Below are 22,160 nucleotides of genomic sequence, written 5' to 3'. Positions count from 1 at the left end.
GTATATAATTTAAATAGGATGTTATAGAATATAAATAATATAAAATAATTAGCATATGCTACATAAGCATTAGACAGGATATTATGCTTTTCATTGAAATGTACATATGTAGAGCCTACAAGTATATATTTACATATATTTTTCATCATTCCATTTCATTTGAAACAACTACACATACAACTTTATGTATTTATGTTTTATTTATTTATTTTAATTGTTACAAAGAATTAATTCTAGATGACAAAGTTTGAAGCCAGAGCAACTAAGGCTTTCAGGCAGACTTATTTTCCTATTTACCTTTTACATATGTATATTTACATTATATACATTATAATTCTAATTTATGTTTTGTATGTAGTATGCGAGCATATCTACATACATTGTAGGGTATCGAACAATAGAGACAAATTGATCTGGCTAATTTTGCCGAAAATAAAAGATAAGTAAAAAAAAGACGTGTGAGGTAAACTGCGCAGCGAAAATAAATACGAAAATGCAAATCGAAAGCGCAAAATAGAAAGCAATTGATATTTGCAGCAAGGCGTAAAATGCAAACACTTGGCATTTCAGTTTCAAATAGTCGACGGTTTGCTGAAAATCAAATCAAATACGCAACTGCACTTTGGATATATATTTATTACAATTAAAGTCAAAGATTGCAGCAAAAAACAAAAACAAAAACTTAAAATGTATTAAAATCAACGCGATAATCGTGTAAACCGAACCGATTTAGAAAATCCATATTTTTATATAACCGCGAAGAGGCAAACCGAATATCAGCTACAACAGCATCAAAATGGGAATTCCGGATATACGACAGCTGGTCACACTGGAGTTCGAAGTGTACGGACATGTACAAGGTGGAGTGCGAATCTCATATCTAATAAATGTTGCGAATGCGTTCGCCTTTCCAAACGCAGCCCAGTCGCTATTGCTATTGCCATGGGCTAAAAATAAATCTTATACCGTAGCTCGGCATTTGGATGTCCTTGGCTTTGTTTAATGCACACACAGTAACCGAAAGACAAAGTAATTATAGCTGACAATGTTTGTATAATCGACAGGCTTGAATTTCACAAAAGAAACGCGCGATCGTTGCACCAAAGCAGGTATCACAGGTTGGGTCAAAAACAGTAAACAAGGAACAATTGTGGGCAAAATGCAGGGCGCCAAGGTGGAGGTTGACAAAATGTATGTAGTCACGCAATGTGTGTGAACGTTGTGATTTACTAATGTTTTGATTTCGAATTTGGAATCTAGGATTACTTGGCTGTCCACCGAAGGCCCGCCAGGCTGCCAAATCGAACGATGCGAGCTGAGAAACCAAAGCAATTTAAATCGACTGGATTATAAAGACTTTGCAATTAGATTTTAAAATGTTGTACAGTCTAACAGTTATTGTGTTTGTTTTCTTTTTGTGCACTATTTTGATAAGTTTCTAGAGATCAATAAACAATTTCTAATCCCGTAAATAAAACACTGCGATGCCCATAAGAATTGAAATCTATTTGGGTTTCAACACATTAGAGTAACTTTATAGCAACATTTTCATGTCTTATACTATATCTGCTAGACCTAGAGATCGTTTAGCATGACTGGAAACGACCGGCGGCCTTCATGCGTTCGAAGGACTTGTTGGCGTCATATTTCCTGTAAATAGAAAACAAACTTGTATTCGAAAGCCCGTTGACATATTGATTGTAATGCTCACTGGTAGAACTCAGCATAGGCAGCTTTCTTTGGGTCGTTAACCAGGATCTTGAAAGCAACTGTAATAACTGCAGTTAGTCCAAGCGCTACGGCCAGATTGCGCTTGATGGTCGCATTGTGCAGACCACGCAGGACGGGTCCGGCGCTGCTGGAGGTAGCTGGAGTGTTGGCCATGTTAATGTTACGGTAACTGTAAGTAAAATTTTCATTGGTCAGTTGTTATGTAACGAAATGATGCGAAAAAAGCACTTGCGAATAACCCAAATGGCATAAAAAGGTTTGACTATTAAATATATGGAATTCGATCTGAATTGTACTATTTTTTTTAGATAAACCTTCAATGTAGTGCAATTATAAATGCGAACAAAATTATTTGACTCACTTTTGCAGCGAATATTCACTATTAATGATGCCACACTATCAAAATATTCGAAAGAGTTGCCACAGAACGCAAATACTGTATAGTGGTGCCACTGTATGTGAATATTGAAATTGTTAATGGATTATGCTGTATATGTATGCTAAATTAGTTATTTATTAAAATGTCGGAAACCGATATTTTGTTTCGTTAATTTTGAAAAGCTCATACGCCATTTACATAATATATATATATACTAACATAATAAAAAACATTTGTATAAATCATTACCTATGAAACATTTCAAAATTGATTGTTATTTATGTTTACTACATACATCTATACTTATTTTTGAGTTAAAAATTATACATTTTAATAAATTATAATTGGAAAACCTTCACTGTATAAGAAGAAGAAATTTTCATATAGTTTGATTCGAAATTGTGAGCATATATTTGCTGGCATTTTTAGTACATTTCGAATAGAAATATAAGGCTAACACTGACTGGAAAATAAAAATGGCTACCACTAAAGGCGAATGCAAATGGCGGTTGTTATTGTTCGTGGAATTGCAATAATTACGAAGATTTTTTTACAAAATAAACAACAAAAACATTATTCTAAAGAAATACCAATAGGCTTAAAATCAAGTAAAAATATTCTGTTAACTGCTTGTATAGTTATAAACTTTTTACTCGCTCGTACGTCGGTTAAATCAACGCCACAAAAATTTGTCCAAACGCAAACTGTGACAAGAAAAATATTCAACGCCAGTGAAAAGCAATATTATTTATTTTCAATGCATGAAATGAACAACTGTGACACCACAATAATTCACTCCAAGCTGTGAAAAGTGCATTATACAATTTGCAAATGGTGATGCGTCCAAATTCAAGCAATTATCTGCATTGAAAAACGTTGGAAAACTCTCAACCATAAATCCGATTCAGCCAGCATAGGAGCGCCCAACTACTGCCCGCCTTCACCCGCACTCCACGTTGTCTTTAAATCGAAAAAAAAAAATCGTCGAAAAGGAAACAAGATGCAGAGGTTAAAGTTAAATAAAACAAAGTAACAAGTAATGCTATGCTCATTTTATGTATGTGCCTACACATGTATATATGCAGGCAGAAGTGCTGACAAAGACAAAAATAACAACAACGGTGTTTCAGTTACAGTTTAACTGCATAACGTGAGCAAAGAAAAAAAAAAACAATACAGTGTGGCAAGGCGGTAAAAAGTGTTGGACCTGTGTTTTCGTGTCATAATTTATGATATTAATAACAACAACAACGACAAGAAGCTCGCAATAGTGGAAAATGTGCGCAGAGCAAAGATGCGATTGTTTAAATGCAAAGGACGATTTGATGCGCATCTTATAATTTGGAATACAAATACGAATTTATCCAATACCCACGATGATGATTTTGATACGCATCCGTGTTTATAGAAATAGTTATAGCAAAAATAGTGTATGCATGTGCTAAATGCAAAATTTGTGCAACACTTTACCAATTAAATCTACGACGGGTACGATTGCCGTGTGATGATATGCCACTTAAACAGGTGAGTACGAGTGCACACCTATACGTGTGAATGCAATGCAGTTGCTGTGTCTTCCCGACTCACTTTCATCCATAATTATGAACGCTTTACTGCTTCTAGTATTTTGTTGCCGCAAACCTTGCAAAAACAGCTGATTCGCGAGTATTGCATTTGCTGCGACTAAAGAATTTAGAGGTGGTGGGGTCGTGGTTGTGGTCGTGGTCGCCTATTAAACACTTGCGTCACCCACGCCGTTTCCATTTACTGAAAACACGGTTTTTGGACGTGTCATGCGTTTAGCGTATCTTTAGGTGTGTGAGTGTATGTGTGTGTAGTTCTATTTTTTTTTTTTTTTTTTTTTTTATTTGGATTTGGGATTTTTTTAACGGTGGGCAGTGTAAGGAACGAAGGTGGCCAGAGTATTTTGGTTACCTTTTTCTTTCCCCTCTCGCACACACAACCCTTTTAAAGAGTCCGAAGAAAAATGGCGACGGGGTATCGATAACATGAAACGAAAATGAGAACGTGAGCAACCTGTGTGCACAGGAAATTTTTAATTTTTGTTTGCATTTGTATTCGAATTGCTGCGCATAAAGTTGAAGACCAGACTGTCTCTTTTAGATGCAGTCGTTGTTGACTTGGTACGACAAAAATTCATAAAATATTTCTGTTGTTAAAATAAATTGTTGTTGGAATTTCCAACAAGTCCATATAACCATCTCGCTCGCACACTGCACGAACAACCAGCACAAAACAGAAACGTCAAAATATTTAATTGTTTTTTTTTCCTAGTTTGCCTCCCCGTGTCTGACTGCATAATTAACAAGAACTAATTTGATAAATTATTTTCGCTTGAATTAATTATAAATTACCATTTATAGCATATATAATTTTGTTTATTGTGTACATACACACATGTCCATACATGCAGTTTTTTTTTTTCACTTCTGTTAATCAGGGCTGCAAAACCCAACTCAGTTTCCGATAAACGATAATTGTCAATATATCGTGAATTAACACACCGCTAGAAATTTCTTTGCCTCCTTGCTTCCTTAAATGTATAGAATTTGCAATGCATTTTTTAAACAAATTCTCAAATTTACAGCAGCTTGAACCGTCTGTGCGGATATCGGTGTCGCTACCGTGGGAGGCAGCACTACGACTGCGTCAACTGGCCGTCGAGGGCAATCCCACCTTGCGTGCGCTCGGGATTCTTTCCGTGCAGCCTGAAGGCGATTCTGTGATAGCTTTAAAAGTTGGAGGACAAGATATTAAAATAACAAAAGGTATGTATTAGGCAGACTATTAAAAAATGTGCACTCGAATCAATTTTAATGCGAGATCTAAATCTATTTTTAAAGATAATTCAAACGATGTCGCAAGCGGTGCACTTGAGGCGGCTGGCACGTCTTCCAACAAAGCCGCTCACGTCGTTGGCGCTGCCAACTTGGCGACAACGCATTTGGTGGCACCAAGTTTCGATGGTCCCAGTACAAGCAAAGCGGCCTATGTGCAGCAACATCAGCGACTCGCGCAACTGCCGCAGAACGATGCAATCTCAAGCCAGCAGCAATTACAGCAGCAACGGCGAAATGTACTACCACAGCAGAAATTAATGCAGCAGTCGCTGCCGCCGCCGCAGACTCCACCTTCGCCGTACAGTAATGCATCTACGACTCCGCCTGTTTTTAAGTCACCCAACACGGTTTGTCCAATGGAAGGCAAGGTGCCACTGCTGCCTTCTCCTGCAGGTACACTTAATGTGCCAAGAGATTTCCCATTCGAAAGTATGCGACAGGCACGTGTCCTGCAGGGCAGGGATACAGCTGCAACCACAGGTGGCATAAACACTCTTGGTCCACCGCCTCCGCCTCCAATTGCTACACTCAATCTGTTGAACAATCAATCAGCGCAAAATGGCGAGGCTATTGCGACGACAATTGTGGCGGGAACCCCCAATAAATCTCAGTTCATAAATCCGCCTCCGCCATATCCCGGTCTTGGTTCTAGTACAGGCACGAGCTCAAGTTTGACTGCCTCTAACAGTAACAATCCAGCAGCTGTTGCACCAAGTACGAAACCCGCGCCGACCTATAATATGCCAATGTCGTCGTCATCCTCTGCAGCACCAGCGCCTTCAACAACATCGACAGGCAGTAATAACATTGCAATATCATCTCCGCTATTGGTCAATCTGCTGCAAAATGACGGTAATGCGATAACGAGTCAAATGAAATCGCCCCAGCTGACGACGCCAACGACACCACAGTCGCCCATTGTGAGCATGAGTCCAAGTGCTCAAATGATGAACTCCAGCTCACCAATGCGTTGCTCTTCGGCCACGCCCAGTGATTTTGTCATGGGAACAACAGGTGCGCCGCATGACAATGGTAATGTGCCTAGTCCGGTAGTGCCATCCTCTCCAACAGGTGGCGGCCCCGTAATAATGCGAAATATGCCGAATCACCAACAACAGCAGCCACAACAACAACAGATGCTGCTCAGTCCCAGTAGTAACGCGAATCTATATAACCAAGCTCCCGCACCACATAGATTTCAGCATGCGGTCGCACTGCGCCATCAGCAGCAACAGGTTCACCAACAGCAGCGCCATCACCAAATGCAAGGCATACATCAGCGATTCATACCACCCCAACAGCAACAACAGCAACAGCAGCAGCAGCAGTTTCTTGGGCAGCAACAGGCAACTGGTAAGCATGAAATCAGCCGCAACAGGAACAGCATATATCATCTAAATGATCTTCTATTTACACAGATTGCTTTACTAATATAAACCTGCAACAGTCGCAACAGCAGCAGTTGAGGCAGCATCAAATCCGAGCCGGTCTACCACCACCACATCCGCAGCAACATCAGCGACTTATGAGTATGCCATTGTCTTCGCCCCAGACACAGCAGTTTATGTCACATGGTGGCGCCTCGCCCATTGCCCATTCACCTGCCTCCAGTCATCACTCGATGCACAGTCCGCTGATGGGCAATCATCAGGGTCCTCCATCGCTGCTTTCGCCTTCGACGACACCCAAAAGCCCACATTCGCAGCAGCTGACACAGCTTCAGCAAAAACAAAAAGAGATGACGCCAATCTCAAATATGCAACATGCTAACCTTGTACCTGTAGCTGGCGCGGGCAATGCTCAGCTGCCACCACCGCCTGACTACAATCAGGCAGCGGCGAATTCGCGCTGGCCCGCGCTTAACAAACCGATGGATTCGGTTACTAAGAGCAGTTTCCAGGAGTTCACACGCTATCAGATGCAATACAATCTGCAGCAACAGCAAATTAATTTAGGCAACGGCCCAGTGCAGACTACGGCGGCAACTAATACCGGCGACATGGTGCCACCGGGAACGGTAACACTAGCGGGAACCGGGCAACGTCAGCAGCAACAGCAACAACAGCAGCAGCAGCAGTTATCGATGCCAACGCAACTACAGCAATTAGTGCCACAGCAAGCGCAGAATGTGACGAATGTTTCAAACGTTGGTCATGGCCTAAATGATCCATTAATATCGTTGTCTGACCTGGATGCCTTAACAACAAACGACTTGGACGCTTTACTGCCAACTCTAAACTGTGATCTAGACTCAACGCTGAGCCTTGAGGATAAGAACGAACTCGAATCGTTGCTTCAGGATGCTAAGGACCTAGACTTGGACTTAATCGAGGATAATTTGTCTGCGGTCGGTATGGACGTTGGAGATGCGTTGAGCACGCTGCAGGATGCGTCTGGATGTATAGATCAATCACAGCCACAGACCCAGCAACAGCAGCAACAACAAACTCAAATGCTGGACATGCAGTCATTCAACCAGCAGCAATTATTGCAGCAACAGCAACACCAGCATCAACAGAGACAACAGCAATTCAATCAATTGCAACAACAACAGCAGCAGCGACAACAGTTGCAGCGCCAAATTCAGCAGCAACAAGTGGCGCATCGCACCCAACAGCAACAACAACAGCAGCAACAACATCATCTTCAAATGCAACAGCAACAACAACAGCAGCAGCAACAAGTGGACAATACAGGGGCACAAGCTGCTGCCCAAAAGAAACTGGCGCAATTGCAGCAACAACAACAACAACAGCAGCAGCAACAACGTCCAGGAAACATGCAGCAAAAGCAATTCATTATAAATCCTCATACCGGTGACATGGAGCCCATGGCTAGTGACGATAGTGATACAGAGGCCGAGCAGGAAACAACACAACTGCAATTTCGCAGCATGTCAAGTAGCCTGAGCGGCTATGCGGGCTTTAATCCTGCAAACGATATGATGCTACCGAACAACCTATTTTCCGAGGAAGACTCAAACTCTGCAATGTCTAGTGGTCAACAGCTTCCGCTGGCGGGCAGTGATCAGGAGAGATCTCGTGATTCGATGGCCTCGAACAAATCAGCATCGAATCGATCGAGGAAAATGCCACAGCTTAAGCTAAACCATAACAATCAGAATCAGCAACAGCAACAGCTTAACCAGAAGCTGCAAATGTCTAACTCGGGCCAGCCCATGCAAATGCAACAGGTGCAAATGCAGTCAACCACACCAACCGGCGATTCTCCTCGATCGGGCAACAGTTCTCCGTTGATTGGCACGATCGGAACTACCATTGGCAATAGTAAGAAAGCTAAACCGAATCTTCTGCGGGAGAAATTGCAGCAGGGTGTGAAAGAACGGAAAGCCAAAGACCCAACTACACCGGCTACTCCAAAGGCGAAGCGGGAACGTGCTAAGGGTAATGCTAGGACCAAGGCAGCAGCTGCAGCAGTGACGGTGTCTAATTCATCGATTGAGGACGAAAAAATCAAGCTGCGATTAAAAGTAGAGAAAGTTGATTTGCAACAAGCGTCATATGAGCATCAGCATGTTCAACTTAATGCCATAATGGACAATAATCACTTGCAGCAGCACCAACAACTGCCGATGCAAACACAATTAGTGGCTCTACCTACGTCGCAGCAACAACAACAACAGCAGCAACAACATCTTCAGCAACAACCGCAGCTACAACAACAGCAGCATCAGCAACAACAGCAGCTTCAACAACAACAGCAGCTACAGCAGCAGCAACAGCAACAACAGCAAAATCATCAGCAACAGCAACAGCAGGAACATCAAAACCATACTGTGTACAGTAATTTCCAGAATCAACAACAAATCGGTCAACAGCAAACTAATGCTGCAGGGCTGAGTGAGCCACGCGTGCCGCCGCTGCAGATCCGCCTCCGGGGCAAAAACTCTGTGGTTGTAAAGAATATACGCAAGGAGCGCAAGAAGGCACCAACATCGGCAGAGGAGGGTCAAAAAGCTCGGCAAATAAAGCGCTCCTTTAGCGAGCAGGAGGCACAACAGCAGCAACAGCACGCAATCGAGGGTGCGCCAGAAAGCAAACAATCTAAACTAGCGCCTGTGCCGCATGTCAATGGATTACCAAACTCTGGTATTATATTGCAAAAGGCACCGCAAGCACCGCCTTCGCTGCCGCCACAACCAGTTCATCCAGCGCAACAATTGACAACAGGTGCTAAGACCACAACTATAGTAGCCGGCAAGAACGGGCTTACGATCAGTGCCATTGTGGAGGCGCATAAGTCCCAGGCCGGGGATGGACAGCTGGCAACCGTGGGCTCTACGAACACTGGCACGGCGACAACACTGCAGCAACAACAACAGCAGCAACTGAGCAAGATTGCAACCTCGCTGCCAAGCAGCATCACTCTAAGTGCAATCACAAGCACCACAACCACCAACAACAACAATAATAATAATAATAATAGCAACAATAATAACAACATTAACAGTAGCAACAGCAGCAGCAACAACAGTCGCATGCTAGGCAACATAACCCTGAAGAACCCAATTAAGACTGCAGCTACCATCACGCCGATTGTGGGTGGAAAGCCAATGACAAAAAACCATAAGCCGCCGCCGCCATATATGACCGCTGTGCAACAGGTGCATTTACAGAAGCAGCAACAGCAGCAGCAGCAGTTACAGAAGCAACAACAGCAGCAGCAGCTACAGAAGCAGCAACAGCAGCATCAGCAACAACAACTGGCGGCGGCCGTAACCATGCTGCCAAGTGCGACAACGCTCAAGCGTGTCGAGATCACCAAATTGGCGCCAAGCAGCGCCGATACAGCAACAATAACAGTCACCACACCCTCACCATCCACGCCAACAGCGACAGCAACATTGTCAATGCTTGGGGAAAGAAAACTCCCAGTTGCAATTTCGATGAACTCCAACTCGATGCTCAATAACAATGTCAGTGAGAATGCAATTAGTAATACGAATGTACCCATCATGACACCGGCAAATCCAAAATTAAATCATGTAGCTCTGCAAACTGTAGTCAATTCGCCAGGCGTCACGTCATCCCCAACACCAACACCGACTACGGCTCCGGCGGCTCCGACGCCAACACCAGCATCTGTTCTTGCGAACACGCTGCGCAACTCACCGGCGAGCAACGGCAGCGGTACTCCCGGCCACGGCAACAATGGCGGCGGAGAAGACAGCGGCATTGAGTCTATGGATGCGCTCTCTGAGAAGAGTCCACACCAGCAATCATCCAGCAGTCCCATACAAATGCAACAGCAAATGATCACGAAGCAAGCAACAAGTTCAGCCTGCACATCGACAACAATAACGCAATCTTCATCAGTTGCAACACCGGTGCAGACACCGAGCACGGGCAATAGTAAACTTCAGCAGCTACAGAACGCCGATGATGAAATTGAGAAGGCGCTTGCCAAAATGGAGGGCGAGTTCGCAGAGGAATTCGTAGCCACAGTGCGAAAGGAGGACACTGCGTCCAGCATTGGAGGTGACTTTCATTTGACAACAACCAGCACTAAACTGAATGGGGAGCATGATATATTCGAACACGATGATCTCATCAAGAAGCTGACGGACAATTTAGAATCGGAGGATACGAAGAACCCGTTGCCTACACCAGCTTCTGACGTGATAGTAGCGACCGTAGCGGAGCCAAATCCGGATATTAAGATCAAAGTAGAAAACATCAAACTGGAGGAGCTGCCTACGGTGCTGCCCACTAAAAAGGAGGCTGCAGAAGTGGATAACCGACAAACGACTCCATCGAGTGCTCCTTCTGTTAAACAGGAACCCGATTCCGAAAAAAATCTCGCATCTACTCCGGTTAAGGAGAATGAGGTAGTCGAAGAGAAAGAAAAGCCTCAGACTGAATCCCTGCAGCCCATATCCATTGAGATTCCCCCTCAGTTGGACTCCGAAACGCCACGAATTAGAACTCGTGCCACCAGTCGTCTAGAGAGTCCATTGGATGCTCAAAAGAGCAGCCCAGAAGCGCAACAGACAACTGTAGTTGTTACAACTACAGCGACGACGGCAGCAACGACAGCGACAGTGTCGAACAGGAGCGCAACGAGGGTCGCGTCGATCCCGAGTCCCCGATTAGGAACGACGGCTCCAATGCATAACAATAACAATAATAGCAGCAGCCTGAAGCGTCGTCGGCAGGAGTCGGAGTGCGGCAGCAGCAATGACGGAGCTAACGATGCCAACCTTCTCATTGAGACTAGCAACAGCAACAAGCGAACGCGTATCAGCAGTGGCAGCAGCAGTGGCAACAACAACAACAATAATACCACTGAGGCCACAGAGTCAACGGGGCTAAATTACATGCACTCCAAAAAGATTGAGATCGAATCTTCTGACTCGGACGAGCCCCTAATTGAGGTTGCGGGCAAGGTGCGCAATTCGAAGGCTCAGGTTGAGGAAAAGCACGTGACGCGACGAAACGCCCAGCAACAGCAGCAGCAACAACAACAAAGTAAGTATATTAAAAATGCGAATATGCTTGATACTATTTTGATTAGTTATTCCTGGTCTTTTTTCAGAAGCTCCCAGTTTGAGTACAACACCCACGCAGGCACAGAAGACTGGCAAATCACAGCCCATTGCAGCAAACAACAATAATAATAATAGTGCGACCTTACAGACGGTCAGCAATGCAGCAATAGCGGGGACATCAAACAACAGCAATAGTAGCACAGGTGTAGTGCATGCAACACGTGGTGCAACAGCAGCTGCTGCCACCAGTGGCACCAGCAACAACAGCATTTCTAATAACAACAACATTGTGAACGCCAATTCGCCAACAGACGAAAAGATTGGAACGAGGAGGAGCGTAAGGGCGAGCGCTGCAGCTAACAAGATAATATATAGTCGCAGCAATGCGGCCGCGGCTGCTGCTGCAGCTGCTGAGCATAAAAGTACTCCAAGTAAATCAGCAGCCGGTGCTGCCGGAGTAGTCAGTGGTGTCAACAGCTCAAATGCGAACGCCAGTTCCGAGAGTGTGGCTGAAGCGCGGCGAAAGACGCGCAGTGCAGGTAAGTTGGCAGCATTATCGGTTGGTAGTGAAAAAGTGTTATAAATTGAAAACTTTTAGTTATTGGTGAAGCTACGTTGACCGAGGGACGAAGAAGAAGGACTTCGCGTGATTACAAGTGACCAGAGTTTTGCGCCTTGGCTAAGGGAATTAACCATACGAGCGATGCTGAAGAGGATGAATTAATTAAGCTGATCGAACTGGATACTGCGGATCGGTTTGATATCAGCACCAGTTTCCCATTGGCCCAGGCGCAAAACGTCGAAGGAGACGTCGACCAGAATAGCAGCGTTAATATCGATATTGGAGATATAAAAGAGGATATCGTGAATATTTCTTCAGCGCTGACACTCATCGGCACAACAGATAAAAGCGCCCTTGATTACCTGGAAGAGGAGGGAGATGAGGCCGATGATTTGCATCTAATGACGTACCAGAACAGCAGCGAAGTGGACGCTGAAGTAAATGTGGATGCTGTTAGCCTGCTCATGCCAGATCTGAGCAATGCCACAGCCCTAGACTGTGGCAATTTTGTCGACTACGATGAATTCAACATGTGTCTGAACAACATTCTGAGCGAGAAGGATGATCAGGAGCTCATGGACTGCGATGCAAGCGGAAGTGCAAATATGAATAGTGGCAGACACCATCAGCAGCAACAACAGCAGCAATGGTGTGACGTCAACGAAGTGCTCAACATTGTGCCGCTGCGATTTCAGGAGTTTGCAACAGAGGCAAGCATCACAGGCGATGATCGGTCCGCGAGCAGTAGCTCCTCGCAAATGGCATAACGGCGTCGCATTGATAACATTATTCAAAATGCTTATTTCTGCAGTTATGTAAATAGCTTAAACTCACATACAAACAAACAAAACAGACAAATGCCAATTTTTTCGTTTGTACAAAGGTTTTGTAAAGGTTTTTTCCTTGAATATTTTTGTATAGTTAGTTGTATTCAAAGGTTGCAATAATGTTGCATCTCAAAACGAGCAGCATCACACTCACACATATATATATATATATATATACCCATGTTTCACTTAATTTTTAATTCGAAACTTCTCTCTGCTTATGTAGCGCTACTTTCCATAAATCCAAATCCAAATATCCCTTGGTTAATAGATTTACTAGTCAAGTGAAACAGACAATTTGTGTAAAGATCAAAAACATTTATTGAACAAATTAGTTGAAAATTATACACATGCAAAATTTATACTAAAATAATAAAATAAACAAAAAAAAAAACACAAAAATAGTAGTTATCCCCGACACCTTGCTCTATGACGCATGCGTATTTTCATTTTCTCATCTAAGCTATTGTATATACTTTAGACCTAATTCAAATAGATGCAACACAGTTAAACACATTTTTTAGAAAAGGTAAAACGCAAAAATAAACTAATGTTTATCTTTATGATCCAAGCTTAACATAGAAAAGAAACAAACAAAACAGACCATACTTTTATAATTTTATTTTATTATATACCTAATTATATGCACACGAAATACAGATATAGTCTCTATAGTTTTATATGCATACGTTTGCGTTGTTTCGAAAAATTTGTTTTTTAGTTTTAAATGCTTTGTTGTAAGTCATATACATAATATTAAACAAAAACTCCTCTACCAATACATATGCACATATAAACCTCTGCAATAAGTTAGTCAAGGAAAAACACGAAAAAAAATACGTGTATACCAGAGAGAAATATATAAAAAGTGTTTGTAGTTTTGCAAAGCGAATAAAAATATGTATATACTTATATACAAAAAGAAGATTTAAAAAACGTATATAAAGTTATATATTTTGCATACACAAAACATGAACAAAAGAGAAAAAAATATAAGAAAATAAAACGAATGCAAAAGTTGTATTGTATATAAAGCAGGCTCTATTTTTGCTAAATGTTATTTAAACAAATAGGGGAAAACAAAGATGCATAGCAGAAGCAAAGCGCTAAACAAACACATTAAATAAATACAAATAATAAATATTTCTTTAAACGCATACATATATATTGTTCAATATTATTATCTTATGTGTATTGTATGATTGCTAATTAAGTCTTTTGATACTTTGTACATGTTTAATTTAATGAAAGATTGAAAAGAAAACTTATGTAAAACCACGACCCCTAGAATAACATGCATATATAGTACCGATATATGTATATATTATATCTCTGAAAAATATATATAAAGCAAATTCGTTTATGCATACAAAACCTCATTACAAAAAAAAAAAAAAAAAAAAAAAAAAGGAGAAATAAAACCATGGATGTCAACAATTTTAAGCATATTTAGTAAAGTTTTCACATGTTTCCCCACACAAATTTCACAAATATAAAAATAAAACTAAAATTTATTGCAATAAACAAATGCTAATGGCAAAATTGTATAAACATAATTAATTCTTATATTGCCAATACCAATAAACACAAATTCATGCAACAAAGACATAATACACACACACAACCATAAAAAGAATACAAAAAAATAAATAAAAATATTAAAAAGCAAATGCATTCAACACAAGATGAAGAACAACAAAAATAAAAACGAAAGTGTCTTAAAACGTAGTATTAGAAGTTTATTATTAATAATTTGTTTGTACTTTAACTTTAAAGTAAAAAATTATTTATAGAAAAAAAAAGAAAATACAAAGATTTAATATACACAAAAATTAAAAAAAAAAAACCTTAGTGTATCATTTATTTAGGATTTACTTATTCAATTCCAAAGATTATATATTTTATTACGGGCGAACATGAATTGAACTGATACTAAGAGACAAAATTAACCCCAGTACGTAATGTTTCTCCCACATTAAGGAAATTAGTCATTTTAATTGGATTATTTTATTTTTATTAAATAGAGGACAGCAAGAATATTGTTTTAAATTTTAGTTGCTTACAATATTTATGGTTTCTTTTTTCAAATAATATAAGCTGAGAACTTACTAGACAACAATTGGACTATACTACATATACCAACTTCTTGTTGCGAAATTTCTATTAAAAAGTGGAATTGGCCTAATGGAAAGAATATTCCGTTAAAACAGACTTAACAAAATATGAAGAGAGAGATAGAGGTAGAGAACAAGAAAAAGGAATGGAAGAGAGAGAGAGAGAGACACAGTTGTGGGAAAAGTATGTACATTCAACAGATGAAAACTTGGGTCCTAAATAATGTACATAGAATATACCCGAATTGCAAACGTCTAAGAACGTTGTTTCCACAGTCAGTTCAATTTTAAGACATTTTACAACGCATTTTAATTTAGCTTTGATAATAAAAACTGGTTTGAGTATGAAGAAATGTGTACAATTGGAATTTAATTATTTATTCAAAATAAATTGTTTCTTTTGGTACTTTACCCGAAATTTCTCGAAGTTATAGAAAAGAGCAGGCTTCAGATGAAATCGTTTCAGAGAGCCAACGCTTCTGAAATATTATATATAGATTATATATAGATATAGATACAAAGAGATGTCCATTTCTCAAAAATACTAAATTTCCTATTAAAATAGTATTGATATTAAGTAAATTAAAATGATGGAAAACCTAACTCGAGCTGAGTTAAGTTGAGTTGAGTTGCTGTTGTCGGCAGGCATCACGAGTTGCTTCCACAGCTGCTCTCACGGCGCCTGCGCAGGCAGCCGCAACGGCAACGGCAATGCCATAGGCCGTGCTCTGAAGTGGCATAGGCAGCCAGCAAAGGGCAGCAAAGGCCAGCGGACAGGAGAGGACGAAACAGTTGAGTGTGAGTTGCCGTCAGGAGCAGCACGGCAAAGCTGTCCGGCGTAGCTGACATAGCAGAACGCAATAAATTAAGAAACCTCGCATAGGTGAGCGCATTAAGCAGCAAGTGGTGTACGCTCGCGAAGCTTCACTGTAAACGTGCTCCCCAGACGCGAGTAAAACAAAGGTATATATACATATATAGGCCATCAAATACATATTTCAATTTATGCATTTGAGATATCCGCGAAAAAGTTGAAATTCGCATAAAAATATTTCTTAAGTACTGTGAAAATAACAGGAGTAAAAGCGTTAAGAGTTTGCAGCTTTATTGAAGCTCTGCCCAAAAACTTGACAAACTTGCTAAAGCAACAAATATTTATGTATATAGGATATATATTTCTCGGTATATTCAGTATAAGCTATGCTGCCTAGTGTAGTGTTTGTTTTAAAGGACAAGTCGGATAATAACCAAAACAAAAGCAAATGTTGACACTCATGGATGACGTCCTACTTTTCATATGTACTATGTATATATATGTATAAGTGTGTGCGTGTGTGCGTGTGTGTATTGGCGAATGTTTGCTCTATGACGTAGTTGGGGATGGTGGGTTAGTGGGTTAATGGTTTGGGTGGTATGCCGCCCCCACTGCTACAGGCCGGTCGACTTTTATGGCACATTAACAACTCTGAGTATACAGAGTTATTTACAACAAAAATGCTCAAATAACTATATTAGTACATATCTTAGGCATAGTTCAGCTTATGTTGCTATGAATGTAGTCTGAGCTGCTAGTATTTCAATACATTTAAGTGCGTCAAGAAAGAAACTTTAATTGATTTTTAAAGTCAAGTTGGAAATATTTAAGGAAATTCTATTTACAAGTAGTATCTTATAAGAAAGTGTTTCAGATTTGACTTAAATATTAAATCTTTGTTAATCAACATACACTTTAACAAAATTAATAATGACAGAACTTGTTGATATGTAAAACAAGCCCTAAGAGAAGCGAATCCTTTTGAACAAGCGGACCCACAAAAATAATGAAATAAAATAATTTTTTACTTAAATAGAGCTTAAACTTCTCAAACAAACTTATTAGATGCTTATATAATTTTTGAGGTAATAAAGTATAGGTACTTTTTTAGTAGAAATTACTTTATTAAATAATTTTAGAAAATTCTATGTATATGGTTCTGAAGAATCAGAAAGAATATTTAACACTACTTACAAGCCCCTTTAATCTGGATCCATAAAAATAAAATAAACTTGTAACACAAGTCGATTAATATAATAAATAATAGATATAACTAGGTCGCTTTATATAATATAAGAGATATGAATAATAATGTTAACTTTAACTCACCCGGAATTTTCCGCCTTCATAGCCCCATCCGTGACCCGTAACATGTAGTGGCTGCCGTGTGGTGGCTAGCAGAAGAGGGATCTGGACTCCACGAAAAATGCACATCCGCCTGTGGTCGGGACGACGCCTGCACACGTACCTGAAGATAGGCACCTTTGTGTTGGTGGGCATCTGTTACTTTGCCTTTCTGTTCCGCGAATCGCTCAATGCGTTCGAGCATCGGGAGCGCGCTACAACCGCCGAGCTGGAGGCAGCCGAGGCATATGCCGAGCCGTCAAAGCAGCAGCTGAAGCTCAAGCGCCAACAGCTCCATCGGCAACGTGTGCTCGCCCGTCTCAGGGCTAGCCAGCAGGCGAATCGCAGCGCTGCATTGGCCGAGGAGGCGCAAAACGCCGTCTCGGCAAGCACCTTGAATCCCGTCTACGAGTACTCCGAGGAGCTGCACAGCCGTACGGAGCATGAACTGAAGCTGCGACGCGATCACTTGGCGACTGTTTGCGACCGATACAAGCTTCAAGAAAAGTACCCACCGAACCCATGGGAGTTCTTCATCTCGCCCGGCCATAATAATCTGGTGTGGTGCAATGTCTTTAAGGCAGCCAGCAGCACGTGGATGTACTACTTCAACATACTGGGTAAGTAAGACCGGTAGAAGAGAAGGTAGAGAAGAGAAAAGACAAAGAGAGAGGAGATAATAGAGAATAGAGATAGAGATAAGATATGAGATATGAGATACAAGATACCAGATACAAGATACAAGATACAAGAGATGACAGATAAGAGATGAGAGAGAGACAATGAAAGAGAGAAGAGATAAGAGAAGAATCTATTCGATTCTCACAGTCGGTTTTTCCTTTCTTTACTTTAGCTGGCTACGATCTAAAGTATCTACAGCGAACGGAGGTTCAGCCCCTGGAACTGGCCCGTCAACGCTTTCCCCGCCCTGAGCTATCCGAGCTGGTGGAGCTGCTGCCCAGCGCGTTGTCCTTCCTGTTCGTGCGCGATCCCTTCGAGCGCATCCTTAGCGCGTATCGCAACAAGCTTGAGGGCAACCGGAACAGCTTCTACAAGGCACTCGGCACCAAGATCGTGCATCGCTATCGCCGCCGCAGCCTAAACGTTGCCTTTCCCCGTTGTGGACCCACCTTCGAGGAGTTCGTGCGCTTTCTCATCCAGGAGCATGCGGCGGGCAATCGCTTCGACGAGCACTGGGCACCCGTGTACAGCTTCTGTACGCCGTGCAGCGTGAACTTTACGATCATCGGAAAGACAGAGACCTTTCAGCGCGACTCCGAGTTTATCATACGGCAGGCGGGATTGGAGTCGTTGCTGTTGGGGAAGCTGCCACGGCGCAAGCTGCGTAAAATCGGGAATCAGGCACGCAGCGGCGTCAAGTCGGAGGAGCTGGTCGAACGCTACTTTGGTGAACTCGATCGCTCAACATTGGACCAATTGCTCAATATATATCGCATCGACTTTGAGCTCTTCGACTACGACTATCTCAAATATTACAATATGGTGCACTCCTGGAGCTTGGAGCAGAGTCCCACAGCCCCACAGGCCAAAAGCGGCCCGCGAGCAGGCACCGATGTGCTAACCACATCGGCGACCTTATCTCTAAGAACAGCTGCTGCTCCTGCAGCATGAATGGATCGATGAATAGAGGAATGAATAGAGATTAAGCCAGGCCAAAAGTATATAGCTCATATTCGCGATAAGAATCTTATTTATGTACCTTTATACAGAGATGGATCAGTAACCGTAACCCAACCGAAACTATATGTATGTAAAACTATATGTATTTATTCTACCACTGAGTAAGGCCAAATCAATGTTTTCCAACAACCACCAAACGAATCACGACAATTTTCGACCTCTCTTGGGCAATGCCAATGCAAGGAAAGCAAAAACCAAATGTAGATAGAATGACTAATTTTTATGCATTTTTCAGAAGTCGCCAAAGTACCACCACACCCACACCCACTCACACACACACACACATACACATTGAAACCTTAAAATTTCCAGAGTTTTGCATCTTTTTAGATGGCTCTTCTAGTTAGTACAAAGTACAATTTACAGTTAATACGAATCGAACTTCTGACATACACACATATTCTTTACCACACCTACGACCTCTATACAAATATCTCGCCTGTTGTTTTTGAAAACGAACAATTTTATGCAAAAACCAAAAAGAAAGACATATTTACAAATATATATAGTACATATATATATACAGTATATACATAAATATTTACAAAAAAATATTTACAACCTCGTCACCTTCCCTCTAACTATAACTCTAACTTTAAGATTCAAAAACATTCTTAAATGTATGTAAAGTTTTCTTCTCTTACATACACACACACACATATATATATAAATTCATACATACAAATGTACATATAAGTACATCGGGCATATGCACTTACATCTATGAATTTTATAAACAGGTCTTCATCAACGTTTTTACCTTTTGGGGACTGGATGGGGTTTTTCCTAATCTAAAAAAAATCTAAACCAAAGAAAATTTAAAAAATATACATATATTATAATTATAAATTTTTGGTAACTGTGTCCAAATAAACCCAAAAAAAAGAATAAAATAAATAAAAAATAAATAAATAAATAAACCGACAGCGAAAAACAAATCTGCAAATATTTACAGTAATAGAAAAAAAAAAACAAAAAAAAACTATAAACTTTTCATGTGATGTTTAAAATTAACATATATACACACATATACATGTAAATACTATACGTATATAAATAATATTTAAAATGAAAAAATACAAAAAAAAAAAAAAAACCTTTACTATCTATACTTATTTTGGATTGTATTCCACATATATATAACAGACATATATGTGTATATATATACATAACTGTAACCAAATCGTGCAACAAACTTTAATTAGGAATCAACGATATTATTCCACTTTTTTCGTTGCGAACCAAATATAAATCTTAACTAATAAATGGTTTTTCATTTCTGGTATCGGATTTTCAGGAGCTGACTTCAGAAGATTGCTATGCCCAAGATTTTATTTTGATTATTATTACTAAATTGTTTTCTACAAAGGCAGGCGTCTGTATTAACTTAACTGTGTGGAACTCTAAGACATTGGAGTATAATGATAAAATTGGAGGGTATATTTGAAAAAAATAATGCGCTTATGGACGGATTTAAAATGATCCCAATCAAATTGAACTGGCGATTGCTACATTTTGCATATTCTACGTTTTTGTTTCAGTAATTTGTTTTAATAAGGGAAAAGAGATTACACACAATCAATAAACTCATTTTTACTTATTGAATGGATATAAAACATTAAAATATATAATAATAAATTAAATAAAATAAATTACCTTAGAGTTTTCTTCGATACTACATTTATTTAGTTCACTTTCACTTAATCGTAATGAGTTACACAATCGTCAACTCCTATTAAAACCCATAGATGCAAGAATCCGTTTATTGGCTCGATTTATATACCTAAGATACCACTTTCTAGACACTAATCTACTTCGAGTGCCTGTCCTTTAGACAGCAATCTTCAGCATTACCGAAATATATAAATCATAAAGGCTAACATAAGAGACAAGTCGTTCGCCATTTTAATGGTGATTATTGAGAGATTTCTTTCATCGTCATGGTACTTCTCCCCCATCATAACTCTGGCAAATTCTTCCAAGTACTGTAGCTCTCGCGGTCCAGTATATACCTCCACCTTCTCGCCATTCCGGAGCCAAGCAATGTGTGGCACTTGCGCGACATTGAAACTCCTGCAAACTGCCGCTGAGGCCAGACAATCGACCTCAGCCACACATATGTCATTTCCTTTCATCGCTTTAGCCAGCGCTATCCACGTGGGTGCCAGTTGGTTGCAGTGGACGCATTTGGGTGAATAAAATTTGATGAAAAACACTCCAGATGCTACGGTCTGCGTAAAGGTTCCAGAAGTCAAGTGGTAAACATTGCCTGGCTCACACAGTAAAGCATCGTTGGAGTCACGGCCCACGAATTCTCCGCCACTATTGTGGAGCCCCAAGGACTGCTGCAACGTTTGCAGATTGAGTGATCCGTCGATGAATCTGTGCTGCTCTCCCTTCTTTTGGAATATGCCCACAGTTGGATATTCAGTAACATTCAGCTCATGGCAAAAGTTCCCATGCTTGATGCAGTCAAGGGTTCCAACTGTGATATTCGTATTCGATCCGGCTTCCAGGATGGTGAGAAAGTAATCCAATTCTAATCTCAAGGAAGCACAGCTTTTGCAATTGGGCACATAGAACTCAACCAGGAAAGTCTGATTATCTGAGGAGCTCTTGAAACTGTCAGGATTCAGTGGAATCAGCCATTGCCTCTTTGGAAATTTTGCTTGCACGACCAGGGATGCCAAGATGAGAAACGTAATCAAGCACATGCCGGTTTTACCTAACATAATTTTACAATTTAACTAGCCTCTCACACAAAACTCAACGGCATCTATACAAATTCAATTTGAATGTGCCCGACGCTTGAGTTGCCCGAAATCCGATGAGGAGCACCGATGAGATGGGTTGACTTTAAAGGAATTCGTAGGCCACATTCAGGGACTTCAGTAAAGCAAACGATGCGAGATTGCCATTCCATAACTGTATTTTCATTTGGCCTTAAATCTGCTTCATAGAAATGGATTCAATTTTGGATGAAATGAATTTTAATTGTTCATACCACACCCGAAATTATATCAATTTTCCTCTCAACAAAATCCCAGCTAACTAAGCTATAGGTTTATTCAAACCCTCATATACACGGAGTCTATCCGACATTAATAACAGCAATCGCAAAGAATTGGAATAGATTATTAAATATTTCTTACCAGATTGAATCGCGTTGGTATATCTGTTATACTGCAGACAGGGTATGCAATAATAGTTCAAGTATTTCTGATCAGAACAGAGCTTTATTCAGCTATCATCCATCATCTAAGAGCCTATTATAATACTTTATGAATAATACTTTATAATACTTTATGCATGGGTCTGG

General features: G+C 40.6%; 5 protein-coding genes across 6 annotated transcripts; 3 read left to right on the top strand and 2 right to left on the bottom strand.

Annotated features, from left to right (window-relative positions):
- Nucleotides 1–543: 543 nt before the first annotated feature.
- Nucleotides 544–1,497, top strand: LOC6576914 (acylphosphatase-2). The gene is made up of 3 exons (XM_002002858.4): nucleotides 544–860; nucleotides 1,065–1,191; nucleotides 1,261–1,497. Exons 1-3 carry the CDS (start codon nucleotides 797–799, stop codon nucleotides 1,373–1,375), a joined length of 306 nt encoding a protein of 101 aa, XP_002002894.1. The 5' UTR covers nucleotides 544–796; the 3' UTR covers nucleotides 1,376–1,497.
- LOC6576913 (cytochrome c oxidase subunit 6C-1) lies at nucleotides 1,486–2,195 on the bottom strand. The gene is made up of 3 exons (XM_002002857.4): nucleotides 2,093–2,195; nucleotides 1,712–1,900; nucleotides 1,486–1,650 (listed from the first exon to the last, which is right to left on the bottom strand). Exons 2-3 carry the CDS (start codon nucleotides 1,882–1,884, stop codon nucleotides 1,587–1,589), a joined length of 237 nt encoding a protein of 78 aa, XP_002002893.1. The 5' UTR covers nucleotides 1,885–1,900; nucleotides 2,093–2,195; the 3' UTR covers nucleotides 1,486–1,586.
- A 383-nt stretch (nucleotides 2,196–2,578) lies between these two features.
- LOC6576912 (putative mediator of RNA polymerase II transcription subunit 26) lies at nucleotides 2,579–13,548 on the top strand. Of its 2 annotated transcripts, none has more exons than XM_032729424.2 (6): nucleotides 2,579–3,634; nucleotides 4,719–4,899; nucleotides 4,975–6,324; nucleotides 6,390–11,459; nucleotides 11,527–12,018; nucleotides 12,078–13,548. In XM_032729424.2, the coding sequence occupies exons 1-6, from the start codon at nucleotides 3,620–3,622 to the stop codon at nucleotides 12,137–12,139; spliced, it is 7,170 nt and encodes a 2,389-aa protein (XP_032585315.1). In that variant the 5' UTR covers nucleotides 2,579–3,619; the 3' UTR covers nucleotides 12,140–13,548. The 2 variants fall into 2 exon arrangements, with proteins under 2 accessions (XP_032585315.1, XP_032585314.1); XM_032729423.2 differs by having other exon boundaries at nucleotides 11,506–12,018.
- A 2,220-nt stretch (nucleotides 13,549–15,768) lies between these two features.
- Nucleotides 15,769–19,345, top strand: LOC6576910 (carbohydrate sulfotransferase 11). Its single transcript, XM_002002854.4, has 3 exons — nucleotides 15,769–15,945; nucleotides 17,148–17,760; nucleotides 17,994–19,345. The coding sequence occupies exons 2-3, from the start codon at nucleotides 17,223–17,225 to the stop codon at nucleotides 18,770–18,772; spliced, it is 1,317 nt and encodes a 438-aa protein (XP_002002890.1). The 5' UTR covers nucleotides 15,769–15,945; nucleotides 17,148–17,222; the 3' UTR covers nucleotides 18,773–19,345.
- A 1,159-nt stretch (nucleotides 19,346–20,504) lies between these two features.
- On the bottom strand, nucleotides 20,505–21,866 carry LOC6576909 (thioredoxin domain-containing protein 5 homolog). Its single transcript, XM_002002853.3, has one exon. The coding sequence runs from the start codon at nucleotides 21,571–21,573 to the stop codon at nucleotides 20,692–20,694; it is 882 nt and encodes a 293-aa protein (XP_002002889.2). The 5' UTR covers nucleotides 21,574–21,866; the 3' UTR covers nucleotides 20,505–20,691.
- Between the last annotated feature and the right edge of the window lie 294 nt (nucleotides 21,867–22,160).

This window comes from Drosophila mojavensis, unplaced genomic scaffold (assembly GCF_018153725.1).
Source record: "Drosophila mojavensis isolate 15081-1352.22 unplaced genomic scaffold, ASM1815372v1 contig_36, whole genome shotgun sequence".
Lineage (NCBI taxonomy): Eukaryota > Metazoa > Arthropoda > Insecta > Diptera > Drosophilidae > Drosophila > Drosophila mojavensis.
Note: the sequence above shows the minus strand (reverse complement) of the source record. Positions and strands in the feature narration are given on the sequence as shown.

Coding starts and splice junctions, on each gene's coding strand:
- LOC6576914 (XM_002002858.4), top strand. CDS start 797: ATGGGAATTCCGGATATACGACAGCTGGTCACACTGGAGTTCGAAGTG. Junction 861..1,064: donor AGTGTACGGACATGTACAAG/GTGGAGTGCGAA, acceptor TATAATCGACAG/GCTTGAATTTCACAAAAGAA. Junction 1,192..1,260: donor AAGGTGGAGGTTGACAAAAT/GTATGTAGTCAC, acceptor TTTGGAATCTAG/GATTACTTGGCTGTCCACCG.
- LOC6576913 (XM_002002857.4), bottom strand. CDS start 1,884: ATGGCCAACACTCCAGCTACCTCCAGCAGCGCCGGACCCGTCCTGCGT. Junction 1,651..1,711: donor GCCTATGCTGAGTTCTACCA/GTGAGCATTACA, acceptor TTCTATTTACAG/GAAATATGACGCCAACAAGT.
- LOC6576912 (XM_032729423.2), top strand. Junction 4,900..4,974: donor AGATATTAAAATAACAAAAG/GTATGTATTAGG, acceptor CTATTTTTAAAG/ATAATTCAAACGATGTCGCA. Junction 12,019..12,077: donor GCGAAAGACGCGCAGTGCAG/GTAAGTTGGCAG, acceptor GAAAACTTTTAG/TTATTGGTGAAGCTACGTTG.
- LOC6576910 (XM_002002854.4), top strand. CDS start 17,223: ATGCACATCCGCCTGTGGTCGGGACGACGCCTGCACACGTACCTGAAG. Junction 17,761..17,993: donor GTACTACTTCAACATACTGG/GTAAGTAAGACC, acceptor TCTTTACTTTAG/CTGGCTACGATCTAAAGTAT.
- LOC6576909 (XM_002002853.3), bottom strand. CDS start 21,573: ATGTTAGGTAAAACCGGCATGTGCTTGATTACGTTTCTCATCTTGGCA.